The 21706-nt window shown below is 49.7% G+C and overlaps 1 protein-coding gene across 2 annotated transcripts in view; it reads right to left on the reverse strand.

The window, feature by feature from the left end:
- CSMD1 (CUB and Sushi multiple domains 1) overlaps positions 1–21706 on the reverse strand; it is a 1870054-nt gene that overhangs the window by 310196 nt on the left and 1538152 nt on the right. For both annotated transcript variants that reach the window (XM_077848529.1, XM_077848528.1), the window contains exons 21-23: positions 20476–20664; positions 10153–10322; positions 5603–5759 (exon numbers count right to left, since the gene is read on the reverse strand). In XM_077848529.1, coding sequence (XP_077704655.1) covers positions 5603–5759; positions 10153–10322; positions 20476–20664 — 516 coding nt within the window. The remainder of the gene's footprint in view (positions 1–5602; positions 5760–10152; positions 10323–20475; positions 20665–21706) is intronic.

The following is a 21706-nucleotide window of genomic DNA, read 5'->3' on the forward strand; positions in this document are numbered from 1 at the left end:
ATCCCGTTGCAAGGACGCCAGATGTCGCTGCAAGGCCGGGGTGCGGACACCCTACTTTCAAATAACGAGTGCACTCAGCCCACGCCCCGAATCCCGGTGTCGACACGAGCCGAGGACGCCCTGTCTCTGGGAGCCGCACGGACTCCCAGTGGCCACAGGAATGCTGCCTGGCAAGCAGGGACTGGCCCCAGAGCTGCCGGGACAGTGTCACCTCCTCGTGGGAGGGACCACAGCACCTGCCCAGGCTCCTTGGCCACGCGCACCCTGGTCACTCAGCGCTTCGGGGTGGAGGTCGATCCACGACCACCGCGCCCACGCCCCCTGCGGAGCCCTGTGCCCCTCCACCCCCTGGCCTCCAGGCCTCGCTCAGGCCCCGCTCTTCCACCCGGGCCCCACGCACACTCCCATCCCTCAAATACTATTAATGGCTCTGCCTTGGTGGTGCCTGATACCTCTGCCTAGTTTTTCATTTTTTTAAATTATTATTATTTTTTTTTCTGCCTGGTTTTTAAGACCTTCCATAAGGAGATTCCCGCAGCCAACCGTGCTCCTACTGGGCTCCGCGTCACGTGTCCTCTCGGCTGTTCAGACCCTCATGTTCACTGTCATGGGCACCAAGGTCATGTCCACCTGCTGACGTCACCCTGTCCTTCACCAACCCGGGTCAGCCCAGGGGTCACCACTTCCTAAGCGGCTGTGGAGGTGACGGGGGGTCAGTGGAGCTCAGGGTCCTCACATGTGACTGGTGTGAAAGCAAAAGATGTACAAAGTGTAAGAGGCTTTGGGGACGTGAGAGAAAGACCAAGCGGTTTTGCTCTGGGAAGCTGGACGGCAGGAAGCAGCATTTATACTACGTCTTCAAGAAAGAAGAAAGGGCATCTGGCCTTCACGTCAGGGAAGAAAATTCTGGAGGCTTCTGTTATCCCGGCTTTGAAAGATCTTTAATTTTTCTGGAAAATTCTGTGTGTCTTAAAATATAAAAAATCACATGTCATGACTATAAACAAATTACCATAGTTTATTTGGGGGAAAAGAGCAAGTTTATATGAAGGTGAACCGTACTAAGGAGCAGATACGACATCCCAGCGAGGATCCGGTGGGAGCAGGGCCGTGGACGGAGTCCTGCACCGAGGCCGACACGTGCGCTGCAGAGCCGAGCCTCGGGCCACTCAGTGCCCTTCCCAGTGAGCGGGGCCCCTAAGTCCTACCCGGGAGCCTCCGAGGCCCCGCTGGCGGCCGGGGCCCGCGTGCACCTGCTGGGCCTCCGGGAAGCACGAAGCGGCCAGTTCAGAGGCCGACGGGCCTCCTCGGGCTAAGTGGGGAGCGGACCTCCCGGGCAGCCCAGGGACGTTCGCGTGGCCCCGGCTTCTGTCACAGCAACACAGTGGCCACTTTTGTGTTTCAGATCAAGCATCTCTGCAAGGTGGAGGCGATGATGAAATGGGGGCGCCCGGGGGCCCGGATCGCGAAGAGCTCATGGGTCACGTTCCCGGCGACACGATCATTGCACCAGGACACTATGGTCTGTTATGAAAATAAATCTGTAATAAAAGGGAGTGCTTGGGGCCGCAGGTGCATCGTGTCGCGTGCACGTCGCCTTAAGCGCCTGCGCAGAACCCAGCGGCGGCCTTGGGGAGCTGTCAGCCCGGTGCACCCGGGGCGCCTGCACCCTCTTCCCGGCCGTGTTACTCTGCAGGGAGGGGTCGGTCGCTGACATACGGGAAACCCGGCTCAGCAACGGCTCCGGGCTCCGGTCCGAGGACCTGGGTTCGGGGCCTGCCGGTACCTCTGGCAGATGTGGGCGTCCGGCAGACCGAGGCCTTGGAGGCTCCGCTGCTAAGTGGCGCTCAAAGGTGAGAGGAGGCCCTTCCCAGGGCCCTGAGCTACCCGGACGTAGGGACGTGCGGGGAGGCTGGGGCACTAGAGGAGCACGAGCCCACGCGCACCCGCTTCAGACACACGGGACGCTCCCTGAGCCACGCATTTGCTTCCTGTTGACATTTTCCGGTCCACTCCTGTGTGTACATGAGTCACGGACCGAAACATTTAAATATGAGCGTTTCCTTCAGTAACGCAGCTAACTAGCAAGGGCCGATTACGAAAGTCCTCGGAAGTTAGCGGAAACGGTCCTCCCGTCCGTCGTCTGAGGCTTTACTAATTTGCTCGAAACACCGCTTGGCCGTTTATGATCTCCGAGCTATCTTTTAGGGATGGATGCTTGATTCAGGTATTCTATCACATTGTGGGAGCTCGGGATCTTTTAAACTTAATGACTTAGTGTTTAAACCCAAGAATGTAACGTGAAGTTAACACTGTCCTGGTTTCAGAGCCGTCAGCACCGTCAGTCCTATATCCCGGAGTATTTCTCCATGGGGCAGGTGCTCAGCTCCAGGACAGCCTCGCAGCACAAACTGCACGCGGGAGCATCTGTGTCGTCAGGGGAGGCGAAGAGGGAAAAGGGGCAGAAAGGAGAAGCACGCGTGTCCAATCGGTTAGACCCCGAGCTAAGTATCAGTCACTGCCAGTGTTTCGTCTTCTCAGAGACTCAGAAAGTTTGTGCTGCTATGCAAAAAAATATATATATATAAAATAAAACGATTTATAAAAATAATCAAAAAGTCCCCATAATGAGAAAGTCCCAATAATGGATCCCCAGACCACAGACTGAGGGTGTCTCACATTTCCGCAGAAACAGAGGGAGCCAGAGGCCTTGAGCCACACCGGGCACCGTGGACGCACTCGGGACGACGGCCGCGGGGAGCCCCGGGGAGCAGGTGAGGGGTGGGGAGGGGGCACGGCATACCAGAGGGGCCCCCAACGTGTCAGTAGGACACTGGACTCTCTCAACTGCCCCTTGGGACAATACAGGGGAAGTGAGAGTTCCGGAAACAGTAGAGGAACGCCCCTCCTGACGAGGAATCCGGCCACCTGACGTTCCAGAAGGCGAGCACGTGCTCCTGGCTAACTCTGGCACAACCAGGGGTAGAGGAGCTCATCGGTCAGGAATTACTCCAGTTGGAAATAGTCCGTGTGCAAACAGGAAGCGGAGACAAGGGTGACATCGGATGGAAAGTGGAAGCTCAGCCTGGCATGTTTTCTTTTAAAGATTTTTTTTTTTTTTTTATGACAGAGAGAGAGAGAGAGAGAGAGAGAGAGAGAGAGAGAGGCAGAGACACAGGCAGAGGGAGAAGCAGGCTCCATGCACCGGGAGCCCAACGTGGGACTCGATCCCGGGTCTCCAGGATCGCACCCTGGGCCAAAGGCAGGCGCCAAACCGCTGCACCACCCAGGGATCCCCTCTGGCATGTTTTCTATGAAGCAGCCGTAGAAGGGTCACGTCGAGCTTAATTACCTCCAGGCTTTGGGTGGTGTTGGGGCTGGGGTGTAGACAGGTGCACAGAGGGATGGGCTGGGATGAGGCTGGGTGTGGACAGACACACGGAGAGATGAGGATGGGGCTGGGCCTGGGTGTGGACAGACACACGGAGGGATGGGACTGGGCCTGGGGTGTGGACACACACCCGGAGGGATGGGGAAACACACAGTTCAGTGCTTTCTTCTCTTGGCCCCAAACCCTAATAAGCAGCCCAGTTTGTCAGAGACGCCACAGCAACAACAGGATCAGAGGGACACGCCAGGAGGGCCTGGAACGTCCCCTTAGTTATAATAAACTTAAGAGAGTTTATTGTAAAGGGTTTTCTCAAGTGTTCATGGTCCTCAGCTCTAAGGTGAGTAGCGTAGGTAGGAAGCAGGGATGAAAGCGTCCAAGGGATAAAAGCAAACTAGGACACACGGAGGGAGAAGTCACCTAGAGGAAAGGAGGGCGCAACAGTGTACATCTTATCTGAAAGCGGAGAGAACCTAAGAATTCGTTGAGGCTCTTTTCAGAGTGAAATACTGAAAACTGGAATTCTAGTAACGAAAAATCATAATTTACGAATTGATTTTACGATGCCGCTGCTACTAATGTGTTTTGCATTAGTTACAATTAGTTATAACAGAACTAATACATTCGCTGTGTACTGAATCTTGTAAATTATTTTCGTAAAAATGAAAAATAGGTTTCCTTTTTTTTTTTTTTTACTTATTTATTCATGAGAAACCCAGAGAGAGACCCAGGCAGAGGGAGAAGCAGGCTCATGCAGGGAGCCTGATGTGGGACTCGATCCCTGGACCCGAGGTCACACCCTGGGCCGAAGGCAATTGCTCAACCACAGAGCCCCCCAGGTGTCCCCAAAATAGGTTTTCGCATGATGTCAGCTACTGTACTTCTATTTTTGCCCAAGGTCTTAGAGTCTTTCACCTGTAATTTGGCCCACCAAGGGAGATTTGAGGCAATTAATCTTCCTTTGATGCACCTGGATTCACTCAGTGTCTGGGATAATTATGATCATTTCCAGGCTTTCATTTGCTTATCTCTCAAATAAAGAAATCAATCTTGAGGATCACTAATATGCTTTCATGCTAGAAAAAAAAAAATTCCAGAATTTTATGTGTTTTGTCATGGCATCTGGTGTTATAGATATTTTTAAACATTAGATAGTACAGGATTGGACAGTCTTGTACAACTTTATGCATTTTAGTTCATTGATTTCCTCATTTTAATTAGTTACTGTACCAGGTAGCTGCATGTTTTTCTTTACCTGTCTGGAACTAAAAAAATGTTGGAAATGGCACTGATCATATCCCACGTTTCTCTTTTTCAAAGCACAGTCTCTTTCTCCCCTTATTTTGTATCTTTCTTTGTCTTCTTCACATTCATCTCTTAAAAAAATATATTTTCTACATTGATTTATATTACTGGGGGGGGGCTATAGGACCCTGCTTATAACTGTGGGTCTGTAAAAAAAAAAATAAATAAATAAAAATTAAAATTAAAAAACTGTGGGTCTGTGATCACAGCCTGGCTCCAGCAGCTCACACACCTGCTACCTTTAGCAGGTATGGAATTATTTGTGTTTAGGACATCCCTGGTGCTAAGAAGGAGCCTACTACACGGGGTGTTTGATATTATGACATAATAGGTATATGTGACTATTCTACACATGCAATTAATGTTCTATGATATACAGATTCTAAAATATCTGTATCTATAGATATAATAGTAAGGTATTGATGCAGGGTAGGCATTCAAAGACTATTCCTCTTATTACATCACATTCATTTTAAGTCTTTCATATACACATATTCGAGTCTCTGTCAACGTGCACCAAATCATCATCGGTATTTTTTACACCCAGAAGCCCTTAAATGCCATGATCTTTTCTTTTCAGGTACAGCCATTATCTTATGAAAATATTAATACTTCCTCCAGGAAAATAAATTTCAAACTATCACTTCTGGCAACACGACTAAATTAAGAATGTAACAGCAATCCAAAACACAGGAGAGAGATCAGAAAGGGGAAAAAAATCAATATTTAAAATTCATCAGCTACGTGGAAAAGAAGAAGAAGAAGAAGGAGAAGAAGAAGAAGGAGAAGAAGAAGAAGAAGAAGAAGAAGAAGAAGAAGAAGAAGAAGAAGAAGAAGAAGAAGAAAAGAACTAATAGACGCATCCCGAGAAAATTTAAAAAATGAAACGTCACAGCGTGTGCTACTTACTAGTGTAGGTGAGCTGGAAGCCCTGGTCGGTGTCAGACCCGTTGGTGTTGAACTCGAGCCACAGGTGATTGGAGGTGCTGTTTAGGACCAGACCCATCAGCTCATTCTTGGTGAAGGCCCCCAACGGACGCGAAGAGCTGTCCCTTCCATCGTACACCTGAGGACAAGTCAAGCGTCAGTCCCCCTGCTACTTAATTCCATTTGTATTCTGTGAGCAATTTTCACAAGGAATTCAAACCCTCAAAGATGTGACCGTGCGGCCTACTTGGAAAGCGTGTGCCGCCCCGTGAGGGCTGAATGCACGGCGTGGCTGAGCAGGTGCTCCCTCCACCGTCCAGGTTCGAGACTAGAGATCTCCTCTGCGGTCGGGTCGCCCTACGCTCAGCGCGTCGAGCGTCCTTCCCGTGGTCACTTAGACTTAAACAAATATGTATTTGCATTTCTGAGTTTCAGTATTCACCTTTGTCTCCCTCGCTCAGAATCCACTTGCCGGAGTTGAAGGGACGCGTCCTGCCTTGGCCGGGACGTCGTCTGCAAACTATGGTGCAAGTAAGCGGACATCCCATCCCTCCCCCCGCTCCCTCCTCTGACTGTGTCACAAGACAAGACAGGATGTGGAAATATCTTGTCGCATTTTGCAGCTCTTTGGGCCTGAGGTGACTTTAGTCTTGAGTTGGTCGTAATAAGAGAGTCCCATCATGTAATAATGTCGGGGGCATGCATTGTCTTGCTCTAAAACACACTGCACTTGACTTTACCTGCCTAGGTGGCTGTAGAGCACGGGGGTCTATAACAAATATTTGGAAGGCAGGCAGGCAGGCATGCAGGCTGCTTTTGTGCAGGCACAAGGGGTAAGGGGGCATTCGGGGCTGTGTCCCCGGGTTTCACCGAGGCAGACCACCCCGGCCTGGGTGAGTGCCAATCCCACTTCCTCAGTGGGGACTGTGGCCCAGGTCAGCGCATGGGCGTGTGGGATGGCACGCGGGATGCTTTCCTGCTTCCGCCCGGAGAGACCGTGTTTGCCTTCAGGGAGGATTCAGTGCCAGGGCTGCTGGACACTCATCAAGGACAGGATGCGCAGGGGGGTTGGCTAATCCATTTGCCTCTTTGAACTACTGCAATGGCTCATGGAGGGACCACATGGGTCTGTGAGAGATTCGTGGACGACAGGGCAGGGTGAACATGCGTTATATTGGAAAACATCCAGATGTTCTTGATTAAAAAAAAAAAAAAAGATCTTAACTAAATAAAGGGCACCTAAGTCCTCAGTAGGCTCCTCCAATGTCTGCTTATTTCCCCACTATTTTCCTTCTCGTGTGGATTGATTCTTACTTTTCTTCTCTCGCCTCTCTTCTAATAAATGTATAGACCATATACCTGGTTCAACAGACTTGCACACACACACACACACACACACACGCACATATATACAATCCTAAAAGATGAAAACATATTTAGAAATATCAATTTCACAGATCATTATTTTATTTATCTCCAATCAGAGCCTCTGCTGGCAGAGTGGAATCAAATGATCTGCAATTCCTCCGGCAACTGGGGACTGCTGGAAAAAATCATCACTTGGCTTAATACGTGGATTCGTCAGACGTGGTGAGGTCCGTGACACCCAGACTGTGATGAATTGTAAACCCAGAGGAATCTGGCTCAAAAAGGGAAATCTCCAGGCCCTCCCAGAAAGGTCTTGTTTCACTCCGTATACCACGCGATTCTCAGTAAGTCACAGAAACCCAAGGACTGGAGGAGCATGCAAGCAAGTAAGCACTCATGTGAGCTCAGTCCTTGGAGTTCTGCAGAAGTGTCCGTCCTCACCTCCCCAGGCCTGGACTGGGAGATTCCCACAGATTAGAAGGATCATCGGGACAGCATCCAGCTCCCGGTACCCTCCAGGCCACAACCGCTGAAAATGCGTCCTTGCTCTACCGAATTCCAGGCTTCTCCCGGCCAGTAACTCAGCCGTGTCCGTCTGCATCACCAGCAATGAGCGCGGCGATGGAGAAGTCACCTGCCACAGGGAGCACCCTTTTGTCAGCTCCCTCAAGTTGAAAATGTGGCTTCCAGTTTTGCAGGGATCACCAGTGACAACCCAATGGTACTGCACGTCCAGAAGACTTGATTTTTAATTGCAGTTACATCAGGAACAAGCCACGCTAGCTCAGCACAGCCCCTGGCACCTAGGTGCCCGCATCTACGTGCTGCTGGAATCAGTGTTCCATTTAGGTGGGAGAAAAATGCTCCTTGAGTCCCAGGTTAATAGGACGCTCTAAGTGTTTACATCACAAACGCTGCTCAGGGTTTGGCATTTAATCAGTGCTACAGGCTCAGGCTGGAAGAGCCTCCTTAGCAGATGACCACACATCAGGGGACCTCATGCGGAGTCCTGGGGTGAGGCAGCTGCAGGTCCTGGGGGAGTCCTTCACCGTTTGAAAGAATCTACACCCCAAATATTCAAAATCAACTGCTCTTTCCATTGCATATTCCTTTCATGACATTTTCATTCAAGCTATCCTTCTCTTACGTGATTTTTTTTTTCCCCATATGAAGAAGAAGACACCGTGCTTTTGGGCATGAAAATATGTCTATAAAACTTTGGTCTTTCTTACTGGATCATACTATGTGCGAAGGAGCAATGGGAATAGCATGTAGAGCTAAAATATAAGGTAACCCCCCCTGAAATGTTTTGAACACTGAGATATTTATTAGTGACCTTGCAAAACACGTAGGCATTTCAGATGATTGGCAGCTTCCCTGCAATTAAATGGAGTAAGCAAGGTTTTTTGTTTCTGCTTTTTGTTATAATCAACATCTTTAAACTGCAGTAATCACGGATGAACGTCATTCGCTTCCTTCCACGGCGATGATATTTACCTGCGTACGTTGCTGCGGTGTCTCTAATCGCTCACCTGCACCAAGGAGACCTAATTGTTACCTCAAAGTTTTCTCCAAAGGCTTACTGACTTCTAAATTTGAGGTTATCAAAGAGCTTGGAAAATGCTTACTTACAAGGCGAGTTTAATTTTTTTTTTTTAGACAAGTGAGAATGTACTAGTTTCCTGCCTGAAAATCACTTCTTAATTACAGAGCTTCGTGATGTCAGCATGAGCTTTGGAAAGACAATTACGATAAAAGAATGACTAGAATAAAGCTACTCAACAATGACATTGACATAGCCGAGCCGGGACGTAGGGGGGAGTAAGGCCCTCTAGGTTTCCAGCACCTCTTGAGTGTCCGCGTGCGGCTAACGAGGGCAGGTGGGGTCCTGGAGGGACCCCTCTTTAACCACTGTGCAAATGGGTGACAAATGGAGGGTACTGGTGTTTCCCTTTCGGATGGTTCTTTGCATCTTTTCCTATGCTCGCCGCTTACCGTGGGTGGACTCAACCAAATCTGAGATGTGTTGGCATGTGGGTCCATGCAGGGGTGAACATGACTGGGAAACCCTAGACCTTCACAAAGGAACGAGAAGAGAGACGTGCCTCTCTCCTGCCACAAACTGGCTGTGCGACCTGGACCAGGAGCTCCCTCCTCACTGGGCCGAGCAGGGCGGCGTCAGTCCGGTGCCCTCCATGCATGTCCTTGCTCTACAAATGTGCCCTCGCTGCCCCCTGACCCTACAAGGGTGCTGGTTTTCTCAAAGAGTTATCGGAGAGGTGGGAACTATACCAGAAGCTTTAGGAGCTATGGGGGCGTTTCCAGGTAGAGCTGGAATTTATAGATCAAGACCTCAATGTCCCTGCATCCAGTCCTCCTGCCCTTTTTCCTGGGGTCCATCTATAATGTGGGGGGTTTGCCAGGTCCTCCTCCGCAGAGCACTTCCCTGAGGCTCTGGTAACTTGTATCATATAATGCACAGAGCTCTTGCTTCTGGTCCCATTCCAAGCACATCCCTGAGTCCTGTGAACATGGTGTAGACTCATCCACTAAAAATATGTCTCACCCTGGTGTGACTTCTCCATATGAACCCTGCCTTGCGGTCTGGGGATAGGGGCTGAGCTCCCTTCCACTGTCACATCAAAATCCTTGTAGCCGTGGATATTGCGACCACATGAGGATATTGTGACATATCCTCCTCTCATCCATTTTCAACCCGACACGTGGAAAGGGGACCAAAGGGAGCTGACTATAGAAAGTGTCGATTCGGGGGCCCCGCCAGCGCTCGTAATGACGACTCTGTGCTAGGCACGATCCTAGACACGTCTGTCAACAGAAGGTGTATAATCTAAACCTCAGAACATCCTCCAAAGATAGGCATCATCACAGGTTTTTACGAATAAGGAAGAGAAAGCTCAAATATTAAATGATGTGTCGAAGATACACAACGAGCAAACATCAGACCCGGGATTGCAGACTCGGACAGATCAAGACCACACCGGTGACACTCAGCACCTTCACACACCAACTGGACAAACTGGAGAAACTCGGTCTGTCCAAAGATGCATGAACATGCGTACACGTCTCTGTGTGTATAGCTGGGCAGGTGTTTAATGGGTTCCTTGAGAAGAAGAGACGGCGTCACATTCAAGAATATTTTTTACCTTTAGGACGTCTCCTTCAAACAGCTGGAAGCTTCGCGCCCTGAGGTGGATCCCCTTGCCAGCTTCCGTTTCTATTTTATAGATACACTCATGGTTATTGTCATAATTTGATGGGAAATTTGGAGACAGCAATGTTCCTTCATTTCCTTTGACACTTGCTCCACATTCAGCTAAAATAAACAGGACATTAAAAAAGAGAGAATTCAAAAATGGAATTACTGATCTTAATACATAAAACCCCTATAATCGTGACACCCCTTTCCTCCCTCAATGTATGTTTTTAATTAATATATTGCTTTTATAGATTCGTGATTCTTTTGTTTAATTTTTTTTAATTTTTTTTTCTTTTTTACTGTTTACCAACTGATCGGGACATATCCTCCACTCACCCGTTTTCAAGATTTCTTGTTTATTTTCATAGAACACCTCTTACTCCATGGAAGCAGCGTGCTGTCCCACAGAGATCTTGAATAAAACCGCTGCGCCCCGGAGCTCGTTGGCAGTTACGCGCTTCCCTCCCCTCACCTCATTTCTACCTTGTGAAACATCCCCACCAACTCCAGGGTGATGAGGGAATTTCCTTCAACTCCTACTTTGTGGCATCAACCCGACGCGTGGAAAGGGGACCTAAAGGGAGCTGCCCTCTGCAGCCGTCCTGCCTCAGGGCCCTGGGCCTGCCTGCATTAGGTCTCAGGGCCAAGGAGCACTCGGTGGAGGGGAGTGTCAGCTCCTTCCCACCTTCCCCCAGGAAAGCAGCCGGTCATTCATGGCTGGATCTGAATTTGCATGAAAACACCTTTAATCACGGTAAAAAATAAAAATACTGCTGTCTACATTGTCAACTCAGAGCAAGTCACTCAACCTCCCAGCTCACCTGCAAGGTGAACGCTTCAGCTGAAAGACCCCAGCCTTGAAATCCAATCAGTCCCAAGTGGTCATCAAAGGCTAGAGACACCGTGTGCATGTGTGTGTGCATGTGCATGAGGCAGAAGAACTCCATGGGACTCTGCACCAAATAATTTATTGGCCACATTATGTGCCAAGTGCGTGATTTGTAGAAATTCAACAAAATGAGTATGAGTATGGGCACGCCGGGAAGTGGAGTCCGTGAGGTGCACACACGTAGGGGGGTGAGGAGGGGAGCGAGAGGGGCTCACGTTAATTTTGTGGGTGTTCTGTACCGTGGCAGGCATCTGCACACGTGCATTTTCATGACTGATTTTCTCTGACGTGTCCATTCTCCTCCAACAATGAATAAAATCAGCTGCACCTCCAGCCGTGATTCCCTTGCCTACTCGCTGGAAGGAAAGTGCTAGAGAGTTTTAAGATCAGGTCGTGCTGGTTTGTGCACTTGGATGTCACGATGGTCCCCACATAGAAGGGCTGGGAGGAAATCAGGGAGGAAGACACGGGAGGATCTGGGCTCACCTACCCCTTGTCTCTCCACAGGTGAAGACGGGAAGGCAGGCTTGCTGGGCAGTGGGGAGGAAGTGCCGAGAAACAAGCGCAGCGAGCGGGTGACCCGACAAAATGCCAATGGGCTTTCATATTTTTTTTGAACTATAGACATATTTATATCATTTATATTTATATATGTGATGATATATGTGTTTGATTACCATAGTCTTTTAAAACATTTTTTAAGAGAAGAATAAATTATGGGGAGAAAGGCAAGGGATGGATCTCCCATGCTGGATGTCTGGGAGCAGCTGGATGTCTTTGAACAGCAGACAGTCTTGTTTTTTTGTGTTTCGTGTTCTGTAAGCAGGCTCCATGCCCCGTGTGGAGAGCAATACGGGGCTTGAGCTCACAACTGTGAGATCAAGACCAGAGCCAAGATCAAGAGTGAAACGCTTTACCTACTGAGCCACCCAGGCGCCCTGAGGACGCATGACTTTACATGCTAAACTCAACAAGCGTTTTAGGTAAGCGATCCCCTTGGGAAATGGTAATAATCCATGGGCCTTGTATATTTTTTGCCTTTTTTATTTCTTTCTTAAAGGAATAGGATTTTTTTTCTAACAGAAAAAACAAAATAAGCGGAAGGAACATCAAAACAGCAAAGTAGAGGATCCTCCCCCCTTGGTTATTGTGTGGATGGGATGGGGGGGGTGGAGTTCAAACTGGTTCAAGATTTCAGACTTAAAACCAATTTAAAAAAGAAGCTCAAGTGAATTATGATAATAATTGGAATATAAAACCTAGTCACAAATATCAGGAATTTTAACTTAAAATTGAATTTGACGGTGATCAATAAAATGAACCATGCAAAAATCAAATTTAAGTCCTTTTATCTATTACTTTTTAAGTTTAAAAAAAAAAAAAGCCTTGCAGTGGAAGATGTAAAAAATACTGAGATAGTGGCAAATAGATTATGTTTAGCCTAAGAAAACATTTGAGGAATTATTTATATGGCTATGATGAGTGGTTGTGTGTATTTGGGTTTATCCTACATCCGAATATATCACGTCCGTTAGGTGACTATGTGCCTTGCACGTCCACCGTAAATGCAGGCGGTCCTGAGTCAAACCTCCCGAGAGGTGGGCTGGAGGTGAAGGGGTTAATGAGGGTCCCGGCCCCCGTCTGGTCACCATCTGGTCATCAGGAGAGGCCGTGGTCTTCCTTCCTGACTGAAGGAGGTCAGGAGGACGGAGGGAGGGTTGGAAGGCATAAGGGCAATTAATTGAACACAGTGGTGAGCCTTGAACCCAACGCGTGTAGTAAAAGCTTTGGCATTGTCAGGAATCCATGGAGAGACGCCGGAGAAGCTGCAGGGTGCGTCCGGGGGGCTCCACGAGGAGAGCCAGGCCACGGGGATGAGCTCCGCTGGCTTTCACCTCCCCCTTCCCAAGGGCAGGGATGCTCCGGCATCCCCGGGCACCCTCTGTGTGGGGCTCTGCACCTGTGGGGAGCGGCTCGCCTTCTCTTGTCCTCACGGAGGTTGGAATTCCTCTCTTTGGTCTTCATGTCACTACGTTTCTACTCTTTTCTTCCCCTCCACGGATTTGCCACACACAGAATCATCCAGACTCAGTTACAGGCATCATCGCTCGAAGGTGACAATCTATCCTGACAAGGCTGATGCCTGAACTGTGGCCATCATATCGTGTCCCATACGCTGTGGTGAGCTCTTCACACACGGGGCCTCATGCAATCCTCACGGTAACCTTGTCGAATAGGTTCATCGGCCGCGTTTTACAGGCGAGGAAACTGAAACAGAATAGTCTGGAAACCACGTGCTTCCACCACGGTCACGCAGCTAGTACAGAGCAATTACTGATCTGATCTGAGCCCTCCATACTCAGGAGTGGACCTGTGCCCTTTGCTCATCCTCACTACTGATGAAAACATATCGTGGTTAATAATCCGTAGTATTATTAATTATGAACAACGATGAACCCAAGATAGTATGGGTTTGCGCTTATAGATGGAAAAATACTTGTAAGGACTTTTACTTGGAACGGGGTCATCAATTATGTGGAGATATTTGTTTTCATATTAGCATGTAAGACATTAACCATATACTTATTTCTCATAATGGGAGGACTAGAATGAAGATTTGGATGTTTGGATACACGAGAAGGAAAAAAAAATACTCTTAAACCTAAAGATGCAATTTTACCAATCTTTAAGGGAGCTCCACGCCCAGCATGGAGCCCAGGGTGGGGCTCAAACTCAGGACCCTGAGATCAAGAGTCAGACACTCAACCAACTGAGCCACTCAGGTGCCCTGTTACACATCTTTTTATCAGGATCTGGATCTTGGGATTTTGCTTTAAGGCAGATATGTAAGTGGTGCTCGTGAAGTGACTGTTTGGAAATAATAAATGCGAGCAATTGCTTGGCCTTTTGTAACCGGTAACGCTTTGTAGACAAGCAAGTTCATTGCTTCAGCTTCCAGCAAGATGACACGGACGCGACCGACCACCTCACTCCTGCATGTCACTTCATCCACACCCCTTCCAAATAAAATCGCACTCGTGTCAGAACAACCGCTTCCCACCCCGAGACGCAAGTAAAACCCCTAACTAAATATCCAACAAAAATTCATTTATTTAATATATCCCTAACACTCAGTCTAAAGAAACACGGCAGATTCGTCACATGTGCAAGGACAGGCTTTCATTTTTCCGGAGTAGTTTGGTGCAGCACTTAAAGACGGCCTTGCATATGAAGTTTTCTCCAAAAGTATGGAATTGCCAGTAAAGTATACAAAATTGGTATCAATATTTTTAAGAAATCTACTTCAATACAATGTTTTACCTTGTATGTTTGCCTACTACGCACTATTTTCTATGGATTTGTGTTACTTTATAGTCTTCAAAGACTTTGAAGCTGATTATCACGAAATTATTTTCTTTTCCTCTTCAAATCATGACTTTCACATCTTTCCTCAAGTTTAAACGGTCCTGTACGTTTGGGCTGACACTACTGCAGGGAACACGTGTCGTTCTTGCTGTTGTTTTCTGACTTTGTGTCAAGACCAACACGAAAATATGACATCAGGAAGGTGGGACGTGATGTGCCGCTCTATCTGGAGAGCCTGGGTCCGCCACTAGGCTCGGTGCCGTAGCTGCGTTGGCAACAGCAAGGTCTGGTGAGAGACACGGTTAGGGGACGCGGACACTCTGGGTGTGGGGCCCACAGGCTGTTACGGGGTCAGCGGAGAGCACTGCGGGGAATTGGGCTGCGAACAGACTTGGCCAAAGGCGGGGAAGGTGGGGGCTTCACTGGGCCAAGGTGTGAGGTCCCTGAGGGTCTGGAGCACGCAGGTGTCCTGACAAAGGGTGTTTGCAGAAGAGGAAATGGCCTAAGAGAAAGCAATGATTCTTTTTATTTATTTATTTTTGAATCTTGGAGATTCTAAAAGAAAACAGGGTGCAATAGCGTGAAGGTGGATTTGTACAGCAAGTTCTAGAATTCCTGGAAATTCCAAGTAAGTAATGGCAGAGCAACTAAAACGTAGTGACACTCTTGCCACTAAACCGCACCCCCCCACCCCCGCCAAGACATCATCCCATGGGAATTAATTAAAGAAAATCAGACACGAACAGTAAAAGCCAGCATTCAAAAACTACGAAATTTAAGTCGTCGGAATTCCAAAAACTTCTTTGAACTTGACTGAAAATATCTGTGATAAATCTCCATTACCAGAGCAATTAAATGTATCGGGTTTAAGTTCTTTCAATAATCCATTTAAAATTACTTTAAGATGAATGGATATAATTTTCCTTAAGATGAATCATTTATTCTTTTTGTGAAGAACCTTCTGAAAATGTAATTAAAATCGGATTGTCATTTAGGGTATCGTCATGGAAATGAACTAATTAAAATTAAATTAGCATAAGAAAGGAGACAATTGATCCACCATAAATTCTTCTGTCAAAAGGATGTACCTGGGAAGCCAACCCTATGCGGCTCAGGCTACCCTACCCAACTCCCCGAATGGGGGGCTGGCAGGTACTGTGCCCCCAGTGGCTCAGGGGGCTGCACCCCGAGGGCAGGTACGCATCCTAGGCTGGACTCGGGTTCCCTTGGTGACAGGTGTCCTCTAAGGCGGACTGAGGGTGCACGGTGGCTCAGGCTACGGGGCCTCCTAACCAAGGGGCGGCATGTGAAGGTGCTTGCTGGGGGGTACTCAAGAGCTGTGGAAATTGCAGTGGGGCCTTGAGAACATCTGAAACCCTGCGTTGATTATGTCACGTTAATGAGCGCATGCGTATTTGCTTTGAGGACCACGGATATCGGAAGTAGCTCGACTACAAAAGGGAGACAGAAAACCGACTTCCTTTCTACAGCAAACCAAGAATATTTCGGTTCCTAAAACAAAAGCAAATCAGAAAATGGCCTCAGTATACATCCGTGTGTGTACGACCCTGTGTATGCAGTCCACACAGTTTGTGCAGCCTGTAGATGTGCGGACTCTGTTCTATATGTGTATAGAGAGAGCCTATATTATTTAAAATGCGTCGTCTTATTTTTACTCACAAAGAATATATCAGAATTGCATAAAGTGCTGATCCTCTTTTTAGTCTATTATCCTACGAACCTCTATTTCCTTAATTTAATGCTATTATTGAGCAAACTTTTAAGACTAGATTCAGTTTTTAACTTCGCTTTAAAATTTTAAGCCAAGACTTATAGAAATAAATAGAATCAATGGACGGCTTGGCCTAGGAAAACAATGTTCAGATAGGATTGGTCAAAAGATTGAAATTTAAGTTCATCAAAATACAAGAAGCTATAATGTGGTACTATGCCTCTCTGAAATATTTTTGATCCATTTTTCAATTGTGGCTAATACTGTTGACTTTAAAAAAAATATTTTATTTATTTTTTTCACAAGAGACACAGAGGGAGAGGCAGAGACTCAGGCAGAGGGGGAAGTAGGCTCCCTGCGGGGAACCTGATGTGGGACTCATCAGGGACCCCAGGGTCACGACCTGAGTCAAAGGCAGGTGCTCAACTGCTGAGCCCCCCAGGTGTCCCCGTTGACTTTTCCCTCATTGTATTCTGTCCAAGGACACTATATTTTGTCCAACAAATAGAATTAATGCAAAAATTCAACAACAAGATAACTCTTGCTTTCTTTGATTTTTTAAAAATTCTCTCAGCAGATACTATCTGGTAATTAATCTGAGGTACAACTAGAGGCTTAGCACACTGTGCCTGGGAGAGTTTTCTGTTCAAAAATCTGTGCTCATCAATGCAATATTAGATTAGATAATTCTAGTGGCTACTCATTTGACTCATGTCTCCTTTCCCCTGCCCGTTTTTTTTTTCCCCAACAAGATGTCACAAAATATCTCAAAAATCATAAAATACATAATTTTCCTCATTATTCGACACCTATGTAGATGGGCCCCTAAATATCCTAAGACAATGAGAAACGTCCTTGCTAGGGATTGGACGGGAATAGGCAGGTGACGCGTGTGGGACGATCAGAGGCAACCAGGTATTGCACAGACGCTCCTGGGAAAGCCGTTTCTCTGGGCTGCAAGATGCTGGCGTTGCAGGACTGTCTGCTGCCATGAGAGCCTGCCCCGAGGACGCCTCCTGGGAGAGCAGGGAGCTGCCCAGGGCGACCCAAGGACACGGAGCCTGCGGATAAAGGCAGCACCCGGGCTGACAGATGACAGGGCCTCGGTTACAAAGTCAAGTCCTTGATCAAACCTCACCTGAGTCTGTCCCGGTTTATGTTTACTCGAATCGCCTACAAACCTCCATTTTTACGTAAACCAGTTGGGCATCTTTTTAACTTGTAAAAAAAATTAATAAATTGAATGATACACATATAATGTAATGCAAAATGTGGCACTGAAGGCGTGCACATCCCGTTACACACTACAGAGTGCATGATGATATTATTTCCAGGACCCAAAGTAAATAATTGGAAATAGCCCTAAAAATAATACATACAAACAGGAAGATCATTTCTCTTTAATTTTCGAGTGAATTGACGAAGAGAAAAGTAGCTCTTAATTTCAGTGTTCACTAGAAATTGTATTTCAGATGAGACGTTTATTAGGGAAAACCAAAACCACATGCTCGTAATTCAGCTGAAATTCTTCCAAAGTCACCTGTGATGTCTGGAATGGATTTGCAACTTTTAGGCTGTGGATCGGTCACTCTTAATTTTGTCATTTTAAACGAAGAAATGCAGGCACAGAATCAAAGTGTTAAGATCGAGAGAGAAGCTTCAGAGGGAAGTAATCTTTGTTTGACCAGCACCTATCGGATAAGCAAAGAGCTAGATTTCGGGGCTCAGGTGGCCCCAGTGCAAACAGGGTCAGCCTCATGGGAGCCCAGAACATGGAGGAACATTAATGGAGTAGAGCTGTCACGACAGAGGGTCCGGTGGGTGATGGGGGAGACAGCTCCCAGGTGAGAGGGTGATGGGGTGGGGGCTGACAGGTGAGAGGGTGACGGGGAAGGGACAGCTCCCAGGTGAGAGGGTGACGGGGAAGGGACAGCTGACAGGTGAGAGGGTGACGGGGAGGGGTCAGCTGACAGGTGAGAGGGTGACGGGGAAGGGACATCTGACAGGTGAGAGGGTGACAGGGAAGGGACAGCTGACAGGTGAGAGGGTGACAGGGAAGGGACAGCTGACAGGTGAGAGGGTGATGGGGCAGGGACAGATCCCAGGTGAGAGGGTGACGGGGTGGGGTCAGCTGACAGGTGAGAGGGTGACGGGGAAGGGACAGCTCTCAGGTGAGAGGTCACAGGGCAGAGACAGCCTGACCTGAGAGCCTGACCTGTGGCAGGTGAGGGAGCAGGATGGGCAGACACCCGAGGGTGGGCCCGATGGTGACCTTGGGCGCAGGCTTCCTGGTCCGTGCCTCAGGACCGGAGGGTCGTGCAGGGATCCACAGGGTCCCCCAAGGTAATGGGGCTCAGGCCCTGCCGCATGTTACGGGGCACCTGGGGGTCCCCTAGGAGGGGCCGTTGTGGGGCCTGTGGGGCCCCGATCCCTCTGGGCTCCGTGTAGGACCCAGGAGCTCCCGGGCTGGGTGCACGTCGTGGGTGGGGGATCCGGACCCCAGGACCCGGCAGGATCCCAGCATCTCCACACCCACAGCCCATCCCCCACGGAGCCCGCGAGGAAAGGACCACGCACGGGTGGCGCCCGCGGGGGAAATGCCACCGTGACTAGCACCTCCGCGCAGGGCTCTTTGCGGTCAGACGGGCTGGAAGGAAATGCGGGAAACTCGGGGCTGAGAACAGAGGCCGCACGTGGAAGGGCTTGGCCCGGCGCCCTCGCGGGACCTGCACCTGTCACGGTGACGTCTGCAGGTGTCCTCGTCTGCACGGCGCATGTGACGGCGACGCCGCTCAGCTCATTGGTTCCTGGGAATCAGTGGAGTCGGCACCTGCGGGCTCAGGGCGGCGCAGGGCTCCGCGGACACTAACGTGGGTTCTTCTTCCGTATCCTGGGCAGCCGTGTAAGAGCTCGGGTCACCGAGGAACGGGGTGAGGACAGCGCACCCCTGTTCCGCAGGCTCGCAGGGGTGTAGCGTTGCAGTCCGTGGGCCACAAAGCCTTGGCTTCCCTGGCTCGGGACCTCCTCCCAGCCCTTAAAGTGCCTCGGGGTCATCGCTGACTTGGGGACCGCGGGCTCCAGGCCCGCGCAGCACACACGGCTCCTCTTTCTCTGCAGTGAGCCTGCACCAAGGGGGTCCCCATCCTAATCACCCCCCAAGTGAGAGGCACGGGTTCAGGGGAAAGCCAGACGGCAGACGCCACCAGGCCTGCGCCCCGGTGAGAGGCGAAGCTGATCGGATCTGCTTGGGGCCGTGTCATTCTGTTTTACTTTCTTTTTTTTTTTTTTATATTTTTTTTAATTTTTTTTTATTTATTTGTGATAGTCACAGAGAGAGAGAGAGAGAATGAGGCAGAGACACAGGCAGAGGGAGAAGCAGGCTCCATGCACTGGGAGCCCGACGTGGGATTCGATCCCGGGTCTCCAGGATCGCGCCCTGGGCCAAAGGCAGGCGCCAAACCGCTGCGCCACCCAGGGATCCCTCATTCTGTTTTTCAAAGAAGGCGCGGGTGGGGGACTCCGGCGGGAACACGGGGGGACACGTGCAGTGGACCCTCTGCCCGCCTGGCCATGCTCACGGGAGAAGAGGTGCATGGGGGGATGACGGGGTTTTCCTCAGGGAGCCACGCGGCCGTTGTCCGGGTCCTAGGACCATTTGCACGACCTGGCGCGGCACCTGCGGATGCCATGGGAGCCCCCCCGGCCCCCAGCAGTCCGGGCCAGTCAGGCACCTTCTGCCGCCGGTTCACCTGCTAAGCAGCGTGGCCGAGCGGCAGGTGCAGGTGTCGGGGCGGTGACCCCGGGCTGCACAGGTGCCTTCGCCCTCGGCCCACCCGCCGCTCGGTCCCCACTGGGGATTCCTGGTTGTCCCCAGGGTGACGACCCCTGGGATTCCCCGCCGAGCACCGGCCTCCCCACGGGCCGCAGCCACCGGGTCCCCGACCTGAGTGACGGCCGACAGGGCCCCCCCTTGTCACACCGGGGCACGCTCACTGCTTCTCAGCCACGCAACGGCCCGCGCTTGTGCTAACGTTAGCAGCCCGCTCCCGGCTTTCACGTTCCCTCCGTCCCAGGCGAGCTGCCGTTTTATGTGTATGTATGTGTCCTTCCCAAACACGCCGGGCGCATGCTGCGGGGCGGCCCCGCCGGGGCTCGAGGCCGGAGGAGGCGCCGCGCTCAAGGGCTGGGGACCCACTCCCAGGCCGGGTGCCCGCCGCCCTCGCACTGGCCGCGCCACCCCTCTCCCCGCTGGATGAATGAAATGAAAGCGTGTGACCACCTACCCACACACCTTGGCAGAGGTGCACTCCACACACGACGGCCCCCACCCAGGCACGTAAGCTTGCTTGCACCTTCTAAGCGATACCCCGGGAAGCAGGAGAAAGTCAGAGAGTCCCCGACTCCGAAGTGGAAACCGATTCTGCGGCTGAAGGCAGGGACGCCAGGGTCATCACAGGGCTCCAGGTCGTACTCTGAGACACGGAGAGACAGAGTAAATTGGCGGGAGTGGGTAAATACTCAAATACTATTTCACAAGAATTTAAAAAAAAATGGCAGTTATTAGAAAAAAAAATACACATATATATTTCAAAGTCCTCCATAACCGTTCTGTGGATCGTTTTTCCTTGTATTATAAGCTGTCTCATGATGAATGGCAGGGATTCTATTATTTTGTAGCATAATTTGTAATTATAGTTTAATATAATTAAATAATACAATATAATAAATAATAATAAATACATATAATTATGTTAAATAATTCAATATATAATATTGATATCATTAATGATATTAATAATATTAATATATATTATATATATAATAAGATGCACGACCTTAAAATAAGATGACGCGTTTCACGGCTCTAACTCCAACAGTGTGGAACTGTTTTGCTGCTAAAGGTAAAGGAAGGGGGCCCTGGGCGAACCGAGCGTGTGCCACGAGGCCCTGGCAGCTGGTCCCTGGGGCGGAGCGGGGCCCCACGTGCACCCGGGGTGCACCTGCGGCACCTCCCCACACGGCCCCCGAGGTCCCCTGAGCATCGGCAGAGGTGCCACTGGGACACACGGTGGCAAATGCCGCTTCACCAGACCCTAGTGGAAGCGACGGAGGTAAGCCAGGCCAGGAGAAGAGGCCGAGGTGAAAGCCCTCGGAGTCGGTGCTCACATCCCAGGAGTCCCCAGGAGGGAGTCAGCTTCATCTGCATAATAAATTCGCCACTTATTTGGACACTTAAAAGAATAAACTCCCTTGTATGGGGGGGGGGGGGCGCTGGCGATTGTTGGCAGCCGGGTTTCAAGGCAAAATCCTTGCAAATGAAACTCTTGCTCAGCACATCTCAGGAGCACGTTTACTGAGGTCCTGGCTCTGCAATCCCGGGGCTGGGGACGCCCGCGTGGACGGCGGCTGGGCCACGTGGCTCCTCAGCGGCCTTACAGATCCTCCTCCACCTGCTGCGTGCAAACAAATTGTCCCACACGTTCAAACCCGGGCACCTCATTGCCTTTTAACGTT

This window comes from Canis aureus, chromosome 15 (assembly GCF_053574225.1).
Source record: "Canis aureus isolate CA01 chromosome 15, VMU_Caureus_v.1.0, whole genome shotgun sequence".
NCBI lineage: Eukaryota > Metazoa > Chordata > Mammalia > Carnivora > Canidae > Canis > Canis aureus.